This window comes from Elgaria multicarinata, chromosome 18, assembly GCF_023053635.1.
Source record: "Elgaria multicarinata webbii isolate HBS135686 ecotype San Diego chromosome 18, rElgMul1.1.pri, whole genome shotgun sequence".
Classification (NCBI taxonomy): Eukaryota; Metazoa; Chordata; class Lepidosauria; order Squamata; family Anguidae; genus Elgaria; species Elgaria multicarinata.
The window spans coordinates 13,190,622-13,200,906 of NC_086188.1; the positions used below are offsets into that span (position 1 = coordinate 13,190,622).

General features: G+C 43.7%; 1 gene segment (V, D, J or C); it reads right to left on the reverse strand.

Annotated features, from left to right (window-relative positions):
- Window positions 1-483: 483 nt before the first annotated feature.
- On the reverse strand, window positions 484-7,940 carry LOC134410834 (immunoglobulin lambda variable 8-61-like). The segment is given in 3 exon segments: window positions 484-545; window positions 7,398-7,727; window positions 7,866-7,940. Coding segments are annotated over 3 exon segments (435 nt in total).
- Between the last annotated feature and the right edge of the window lie 2,345 nt (window positions 7,941-10,285).

A 10,285-nucleotide genomic window follows, 5' to 3' on the forward strand; every position in this document is an offset into this window, starting at 1 on the left:
CCATTGTGGGGAGGCCAGGGTGTCTTCCTAAGGGAACAGGATCTCTAACTAGCATTCTCTGAGTCCCTCTTAAACCTTCAGGTGTGAAAATAGCAGTCCCTTCATGCAAATCTCTTGCTCTTTAACTCCAGTCCCAAGAGAAAGGAACCAAGAAATGTATTACTGCCGCACTCTGATGGCCAAAACACTACATCTCTTAGCTCTGGAAATAAAGAGCCAGCAAGGTCTATATCAGTCCCAAACTGGCTAGCTCCAGGTTTTTTTTGGGGGGGGCAGGTAATGTGTTATCTCCGTGGGCCCTATACTGAACTTGTCTATCAGCAGCTGCCATGCTCAGAAAAGCACATGGCTGTCAGATATAGCTGTCATTTTAATTCCCCAGAATGCCCTGGGCATAACGTCACTTTGGGGCATGGTGCAATATTAACATGATTGTGCCACTCCTTATATAACAGATTGGCTGCAGGTACCAGTTGAGTGTCCTCAGGGTGGCAAACCCAGCTTCGTTGCCATGTCGGTTGTGGAAAGTGACAAGTCCACAATTTCTGGAATATACAGAAACAGAGAGACCGTGTTCAAAATTAGAGATAGGTGGATCAATTTATTGGCTCTCTGTGTCACTTCCACATATGTTCATTACAAAATCCATCCCCTCCCATTTCAAATTTAACAGCAAAGAAAAAAGAAAAAGAAAAACTAGCTGCAGTAAATTTGTACTGAAATACAAATTTGCTGTACAATGCTATACATTCCTAGTCAGAAATAGGTTTCTACCCTCGTTTGGAGCTGGTCACTCTAGAATAGCTCCTGCAGCTTTAATTGTTGTGATGAAGAGGGAATTTCACCAGGGGCTGCATGCATACAAATGACACCTGCTGAAATCCCCTTTTCTATACAACTGTTAAAGATACAGGAGCCCAGTCCTCCTTTCCATAGGGTCACCCTAAGCAACCTTGAATTTAATGAGGACAATCTCAGGTTGAGCCCTTTTATCTGCTTTCAAACCAAAGGGGCAGTTCAGGAGTACATGAGCCAAAAAATTGAGAGGGAGGGAGAAAGAGAGAGAGAATTGCTGAACATGTGCAGAGTGTTTTTTCTTTATCTACTAAGCAACAATACCAGCCCAATGCTCATAAAGTATTTGGGGAAAGTGCTTCCAGGGCAGAGAGTATTCCCTTCCAATATTCATTCCAATGCATTTCTCCTTTGACATATTCAGCACTACCTGAGAGATAACACAGACACCGACCTGTTAAGCAGTTTGTGATCCAAAAATCCCTCCTTTTCTTTTAAACCTCCTGCTGAAGATAGCCATGGCTTCTTCAACTTACATCTCCTTTGGTACTGTCAACCCCACCTTCTTCATCCCACCCTGCTTGCTGTGTAGCACATCGGGGTCCTTCCCCAATCCAAACTCCCCCCTTCTTCTCACCTGGTGTAGAAGCAGCAGCTATATTTCACAGTAGCAAACTCAGCCTACCTATTCAGTGAGATTATTAACCAAGAGAAATGTGACAGAGCAACACTGACACCTACTGGTCACTTATTATCATCTCATGCCCATCTCAGTGTCAGCTAGAGCTATGCACAGACGGTTTCTTGATATTCTCCAGCCTATTTGTAGGCAGAGAAAACGGTGGTACGATTTTGTGGAATTTAACCAGGGAGAGGAGAAATTGTCAGCAGATTTACACAGGTAGCACTCACCATTTGCAGGATTTGTAGCATGGCTTCATTCTGATTTCCAAAACATTTTTAGGCCAGCCTGTGTTGGAAATCTGGGCCTCCAAAGAAGAGATAGAGCTGCTGCTGAGCCAAAACCCGTCTTCCAATTCAATGAACTTTTTTTTCTTTCTCTGCGGAAGCGCATGCCACTTTCTTTTGCCTTATTCTTGGTGTGTTTTATAAATATTTGTGACGTTTTTTGAGATTACCTAATTACTCAAAGGCAGCCAAATTTGCTGTGTGTATATTTACTTTCTATCACATGTAATGATGGTCAAGAACTATTTTCCATGGCCACAGAAATTAGGACCCCAAATAATGGGTATAAGTTATAGCTACCCAGATTCTGATTAAATAGAAGGAAAACCTTCCTGACAGTAAGATCTGTACAACAGTGGAACAGTCTACCTATGGAGGTTGTAGGTTCTCCATCTCTGGAGGTTTTTCAGAAGAGTCTGGACAGCCACCTCTCATGGATGGTTTAATTGGTTTTCCTGGATATTGTGGAGGGTTGGACTAGATGGTCCTCGTGGTCCCTTCCAACTCCACAATTCTATGATTCTATGTCTCTCTATTTTTGGGGGGTGGGGGACTGGCAGAAAATATTTGGATAGAGGCCATTTCTCTCTGAGCACTCTTAGTATTTCAAATGATATGGCCTCTGTTGCCTCCATCTGACAAATGAGGGGTGGAAATTGTGGAGAAGGCACTCAGCTTCCTTGAAAGACAAGCTCAGTAATCCATTGGGTGCCCCCAGGAAGGCAATGATAGAAACAGAAACACTTGATTGCTCTAGGCACCATGAGGCAGGACTCAAAATAGGATATCTCTGCCATTTCCCTTGTGATCAAAATATGGGCTTAGATTTGACTATCATTGAGTGACAGAGCTCACTTCTTTGAACCATCTCCCTGCTCCACAAATAGCTGGCTCTAGTGAGTTTGCTCTCTGCTTGTGTCACCCTGTGGTCTGAACTGGGCAGATTGAGCTGTGTGTTGTGGGTGGCCCAGTTCTTGCACAAGGAGGTGGGACTCTGTGGCTTTTATATCTCCTCCAACGGCAGTTTTTTCTTCTTCTGCCACTTCCATACATGGATCTTTGATGCATCCTTCACTCGCCCCCTCTGGAGAGGAAGAGTGAAAGTTTTTTGTCTTGGAGAAGGCGGTGGGAATATATGGCATTGATGTCTCATATGACTCAATTGTTCATTGCACAGATGAAACATTAGAACTTTTATCTGGGGAGGAGAAGCGAAGGTTTTTGTCTCAGTTCCTCATTAGATTTTACCACTGTGAAACGTCGTGCCGCTTCCGTCCCACCTACTGCAATAATAATCTTCCTCGTCTTCAGCCTGGACATTGGTGATGGTTAGATAGCCAGTATTCCCAGAGCTAGAACCAGTGAACCGGTCTGGGATTCCATCTCCCCTGCTGGTGGTACCAGAGAGCACAAATCGAGGAGCCTGGCCAGGTTTCTGTTGATACCAGTGAAAGGTGTATGAGCTATCACTGGTAGTGCAGGAGAGTTTTATTGTTTCTCCCAGGGACACAGACTGGGATGCAGGCTGAGTCCAACGCTGCTGTGAACTGACACCTTAAGATAAACATCAAAAACAAAGTCTGTAACTTTGATACATATTATACACCCCCAAATATCCTCACAATGCAATTTTTCTACGATAAATGCAAAAATAGTTTCCTTGTTAGCTTATGTGCAACATGAGTTCTCCATATCCTTACCTAAGCAGAAAGTGAGACACACAAGGAAACCCAGAGCCCAGCCCATGGTGAACTCTCTAAATGGAGTTTTGACTTTGAAATGGAGTTTTGACTTTGACTGGTTGGGTTCTCCATCATCCTTTCTTAAATCGCCCAGAGCGTGAGATGTGGCCCCTTCATGCAAATAGGTCCTGTGCTCATTAGCTGAGCTATGACCTCATGTCCCTTCAGAATAGTATGGGATGTTCTAGCAAAGCCAACGGCCAATTTGCATCAAGGCAGTTTTCGAAAGGGATTGGAATGGTCCTTGCTTTGGCCATGATGAAAATGATACAGCGGTGGCGTAATTCATTTGTAGAAAGGCTGATGGGGAACAGCATTAACAGCTACAACACAGGATGCTTCTGGCTATCAGTTGCAGGACAACATGAATAGGATGAGGCTATTGCAATCGTGTCCTATATAATCGGACTTCCGATAATCAACTGGTTGGCCATAGTGAGAACAAACTCCTTAACTAGATAACACTTTAGGTCCAATCTAGCATCCTCTTCTCATGTTCTTGTGGGGTTTTATTTTCCTGAAATACCGAATGTCTCACTTCTGGACATTATTGTAGTGGGATGGTTTGAAAGAAGGTGTGCATTTTACAATTAAATTGTCTGAAGGACATCGGTCCAACCTTCAAACCACCAAAATGGACGTGCAAATACCAGAGCAAAACCCAGTTTTGAACTATAGATTTAGGAATCTGTAATAGATTCTGCTTGTGAATTTCAAACGGGCAGGATCCCATTGCAACTCAAATGGTGGAAAGACAATTGGTTCATGTTCCCCCATTATAACTGATCCATTTATCAGTTTCACACAATACACACTAACAACATAAGATCTTAAGAAGAGCCCTGCTGGATCAGACCAAGGGTCCATCTGGTACAGTGCTCTGACCACATAGTGGCCAACCAGCTGTTGACCAAGAACCCACATGCAGGACATGAGTGCAACAACACCCATGCTCCCCAGAACTGGCGTATATAGGCTTACTGACTCTGTCATCTTGGAATGGCCCAGAGACCACGACTATATTCTATTGTGGAAAGACGGTTATTCTTGGAGTGCTTCCAATGGAGACTTTTCTCGTGCCATCACCCTGACTCTTTCACAGAGATTTCATAGGAGTTCAGACATCAACACCTTCTCTTCGTAACCATGCCATCTTTTCCCAACACTTCCCCCATTTTTTTTTTCAAATTGTAAATTGCATCGTCCGACTGACATCACAAGGACTTTGGTCTCTTGAAGCAAACTTGGATCAAGGTCTCTATATACAATTAACAGAACAGCCCAGAATGACCAATCATGTATTCAGTCATTTTCCTTCACTCCACACTGAAATTGCAAGGAGACTTTTGTGTTCATTTACTTCTGCTTCATGGAAGGAAACTGGGCAAACATCTCCTCCTGCAGGGTAGAGTCAGAATAGCAGGCATCAAAGAACTTAATCATCCTGAAGGCAACAAGTGAAGCATTTTTCATTTCTGTGTACACATCTCCCCATTGTTCTGCGGCCTCCCAAGCTGCCTACACTTGTTGATATTGAACAGCCCTCTGGGAGGAATTACTTTGTGATGACTTCCCCTGAAGTTTGGGAAGCTGAGGAGGCCACAGGCAGCCAGTGAAATTATACAGTGAACACTCCTTGGCCACCTCCAAAGTAACAAGAAATCCAAACCCAACCCATGAGTTTCCGGGTGAAGTAGAAAGTGTTGGTTATCACCTTTAAAGCCCTATATGGTTTGGGTCCAGGCTACCTGCGGGATCGCCTTCTCCCGTACAATCCGCCCCACACACTCAGGTCCTCTGGGAAGAATCTACTTCAGTCAGCAAAGACTAGGCTGACAACCATTACCCAGAGGACCTTCTCTTCTGCTGCTCCCAGACTGTGGAATGGCCTGCTGGAGGAGACTCGTCAGCTTAACAGTCTTTTAGCATTCAAGACAGCTGTCAAGACTGATCTCTTCCGGCAGGCCTGTCCAGTGGAATTTTAGGATATTTTAGTACATTTTTAGGGTGCTTTTAGGATGTTTTTAAATAGTATATACCATGTTTTAATCAGTATTTTATGTATTTTATGCTTATTGTTCTTCCCCGTCTCGATCCAATGAGAGAGGCGGGTAAGAAATAGATGATGATGATGATGATGATGATGATGATGATGATGATGATGATAATTTGTCCAGAATTTTCTTGAATTCCTTTTGAAAAGCAATTTCTTTCCTGTTGACTTGAAAGAGAATGATAAAAAAAAATTGTAGGAGAAATTATTGAAATTGCATTTGTGTTGTCAGGGAGAAATATAGTTGTGCCACATCTTCCTCGTTTTCCTCAAATGTTTTGGGAAGGAGAGTGAACCCTAACCCTAACCCTGGCAAGGGGTGGGAATGAAATTAACAGTATCCTTTTTTATATATTAGTATGGACGTACAGTTGCAAAGTTTCCTCAAAACAGGATTAGTTATTGGGAAAGTAGGTGAAATTTCGCATAGATCTATACAAATGTTGAGCAACACTCCTGTAGCTTCACTCAATGTATTTATCCCAGCCGGCCAATGAATACATTCTTTCTAATCTGTCCAGAGAGCTTCAGTTCTTGGGCGATATTGAAATGGAAAGTACCAATGCCTTATAATTTCAACTAAAAGGGTTTCTTTTCTCATACCATACAATTATTATTATTATTATTTATTTATTTATTTATTTATTTATATAGCACCATCAATGTACATGGTGCTGTACAGAGTAAAACAATAAATAGCAAGACCCTGCCGCATAGGCTTACATTCTAATAAAATCATAATAAAACAATAAGGAGGGGAAGAGAATGCACCAAACAGGCAGTATAAAAGTCAGAACAAAATCAAGTTTTAAAAGCTATAGGAAAAAGAAAAGTTTTTAGCTGAGCTTTAAAAGCTGCAATTGAACTTGTAGTTCTCAAATGTTCTGAAAGAGCGTTCCAGGCGTAAGGGGCAGCCGAAGAAAATGGACGAAGCCGAGCAAGGGTAGTAGAGACCCTTGGGCAGGTGAGAAACATGGCATCAGAGGAGCGAAGAGCACGAGCAGGGCAATAGTGTGAGATGAGAGAGGAAAGATAGGAAGGAGCAAGACAGTGAAAAGCTTTGTAGGTCAACAGGAGAAGTTTATATTGGATTCTGGACTGAATTGGAAGCCAATGAAGAGATTTCAGAAGTGGAGTAACATGGTCAGAGCAGCGAGCCAAGAAGATGATCTTAGCAGCAGAGTGGTGAACAGAAACCAATGGACTGATGTGAGAAGAAGGAAGGCCAGTGAGAAGAAGGTTGCAGTAGTCCAACCGTGAAATAACCAGCGCATGAACAAGTGTCTTGGCAGAAGAGACAGACAAAAATGATCGAATCCTGGCAATATTATACAGGAAAAAACGACAGGATTTAGCTACTGCCTCAATATGAGGAATAAAGGAGAGCGAGGAGTCAAATATAAAGCCAAGACTACGAGCTTCCTTGACTGGAGTAAGTGTAACATTATTGACAGTAAGAGAGAATGAGAGATGAGGAGAAGGTTTAGTAACCTACCAATTAGTAACCTACCATGATTCAACAATATGTTCCATACTTGCACAACTTTTTTTTCAACAATATGTTCCATACTTGCACTGTGCAAATTAATTTGAATGGTGAAACCAGACCACTTGCCTAGAAAAAGCACTCCCCAAAAAGCAGCCGATACAACCAAATTAACAGCTTCGGGTGCAATTTTGGTGGTAGAAAGGCAGGGTACAAATCAAATAAATGAATATGTAAAGTTCATTGTTGTATTAGCCTTGGTTTCAACAAAAGGAGAACGGCTGCTCTAGGCAGTTCAGTTTCTGTTAATGCATAAACAGTGCAAAGAAACAAGAGGACGTTTTTGTCTCACTTCTGCATCTCAATGAACCACTGTGCCCCTGGCTTGCAGTCCACACTGCACAGTAATAAGCCGCTTCATCTTCTACCTGGGCCCCCGTAATGGTCAGGGACATCACATTCCCCGACCTGGAGCCAGAGAAACGGGCTGGGACATCGGAAGGTCTGGTGCTAGTGGTATACATCACTGACCGAGGTTTACTCCCTGGTTTCTTCTGCACCCATGCAGGGTAATTGCCATCACCAATGTTTCCACTACCGAATCTGCAAGACATGGTGACCGTCCCACCCGGAGCCACGAATTCTGGGTCCTTCAGGGTCTGCAGCTGCTGGACACTGGGACCTGGAAGAGGACATGGAACGGAACAGCTTATTAACCCTAATTTACAATGCAGCCACACCAGACCTTTGCAAAGCTCTGGATTTTAAACAAATTCACTCAAGTACAATGGATCCCTTCCTCCAAATGAATTCCCCTCACCAACGGAGAGGAGGAGTGTGAAGAGAAGCAGAGTCCAGGCCATTGTGGGGAAATCTGATGGATTGATGTTCCTCAAGTAGAAGGATCTCCCCTTGGCTTCCTCCCAGTCTCTCTTAAATCCCCAGGGATCAAGAGAGCAGCCCCTACATGCAAATCCGTTGCTGTTTAAGTACTTGCCTTGGAAACTGGAAGACAATCGACCAATTGCAAAGGAAAGAAGTTGCACCCTGTTCATAAAACCATGTCTCTGAAGGGCCTGCAAGGACTGTATTAGATTTTAAAATAAATAAACAAATCCCAGGACCAGTGGGTTGTGGGAGGTGGAAGGAACCTTGAACTGAATGAGAGCACTTTCATTCAAGAAGCCCTGGACCTGTTTTCAAGGGACAATTCAGACATATATGTAGCCAAGAGTGATAAAAACAAACTGAGCTTCTGAACTTGTGCGGAGCGCTTTTCCCTCGGTAACTTTAAGAGGCCCAATATTTATCAAGGATTTGGGGGTCAGGGCTTCTCCCCTCCCTGTCTTCAGCTCCTTCTCTTCTCCTTTGAGACATTAAGAACTGCCCAGGAGGTGCAAAGGATGCCCACTCCTCTGCGACTTGCATTGGCAGGTTGCAACCCAGAAATTCCTGATTTAATTCCCAATCTGGAACTGAAGAAGGAAGAGGGTCTTCTCCCGCCTGATGTTGCTCTGGTCTTTTAATTCACCACCTTCCCCCTACCTACAAAGCCCTATATTGCTTGGGATCAGGCTACTTGAAAAATAGGAGTTTGCTTGGGCTTTAAGATCTTCAGGAGATGCCGTTCTTTTGGTACCAACTCCAGAGAAGGGTATTTTGTGGCAATGTGAGAAAGGGCTTTCTCTGTGGTGGCCCCAAAGGAAATTGGCTCCTTCTCTGCTGTCCTTTGCTAACAAGCAAAGATGATGATCATGATCATGAAGCAGATTTTTGGCATGTAAGAGGTCTCGGTTGGGTTGGGTACTGTAGTTCCACTGTTTTTGTTGTGTTTTTAATTATGCTTTCGATACATTGGTTTTTGACTGCTTTAATCAAGTTCTGCTTTTGAAATGTTTTAGCTCCTAGGATTGTGAGTCACCTTGAGTGTCATTTATATTGGTAGAAAGGCAGGGTACAAATCAAATCAAATGAAAATAAATAAATGATGCCAGTTCTGTCTGTCTGTTACCGATGGTTCAGGGAACACAAATGGAGATGCTAATATTAAAGAGAACAAAGAAATGGGAGGAAGTTTTTATCTCACTTCCCCGTCTGATTGAACCACTGTGCCACTGGCTCCCAGCCCACACGCAACAGTAATAAGCCGCTTCATCTTCCAGTTGGGCCCCCGAAATGGTCAGGGACATCACATTCCCTGAGCTGGAGCCAGAGAAACGGTCTGGGACATCAGACGGTCTGGTGCTGGTGCGGTGCATCACCTGCCTGGGTTTATTGCCCGGTTTCTTCTGGGCCCACCAAACATAATCGCCATTACCAAAGTCTCCACCATTGTATCGGCAAGACACGGTGACCGTCCCACCCGGAGCCACAAATTCTGGGTCCTTCAGAGTCTGCAGCTGCTGGACGCTGGGACCTGAAAAGGGACAAGGGAAGGGAATAGATTATTAAAATAATTTACAACAGAGCAACGCCAGACCTTTGCAAAGCTCTGGATTTTTTAATACAGAAGACTTGGGTCTTTGCTTCCAAATGGATTTCTCTCACCAATGGAGATCAGGAGTGTGAAGAGAAGCAGAGTCCAGGTCATTCTGGAGAAACCTGGTGGGTTCATGTTCCTGAAGCAGAGGGATCTCCCCTTGGCTTCCTCCCGGTCTCTCTTAAATCCCCAGGAGACAAGACAGCAGCCCCTGCATGCAAAGAAGTTGGTATTTAAGTACAGGAAGACAATCTACCCAGTACAATGGAAAACAGCTGCAACCTGTTAGTAACACTATGGCCATAGCTAGACCTAAGGGTTATCCCTGGATCATCCAGGGGTCAAACCTGTTCATCTAGGTGCCACACAGGGGATCTAGTGCTCAGGCAGGGGCGAACCCTGGATAATCCCAGGATAAACCTTAGGTCTAGCTGTGGCCTATGTCTGCCTCTCTGTTACCTAAAGGACAAGTCCCAGGACCAAGGTGCTGGTGGAAGCATCATTTAATTTAATGAGGGGAATGTTCTGTTGAGCCCATGGACTTGCTTTCAAACCTAAGAGAAGGTTCAGGAGTTATGAAGTCATGATCTTTTTTAAAAAAAAAAAGCTGCAGAACATGTGCAGAGTGCATTTTCCTAGCTACTAAGCAACAATATCAGCCTAAGATTCATCAAAGGCTTCTGGGGTACAGAGGATCCCTTCAAGAATTTAGTCTTGCACAAATGACTTCTTCTGGGCATGTTTAGCTTTGAGAAGAGAAG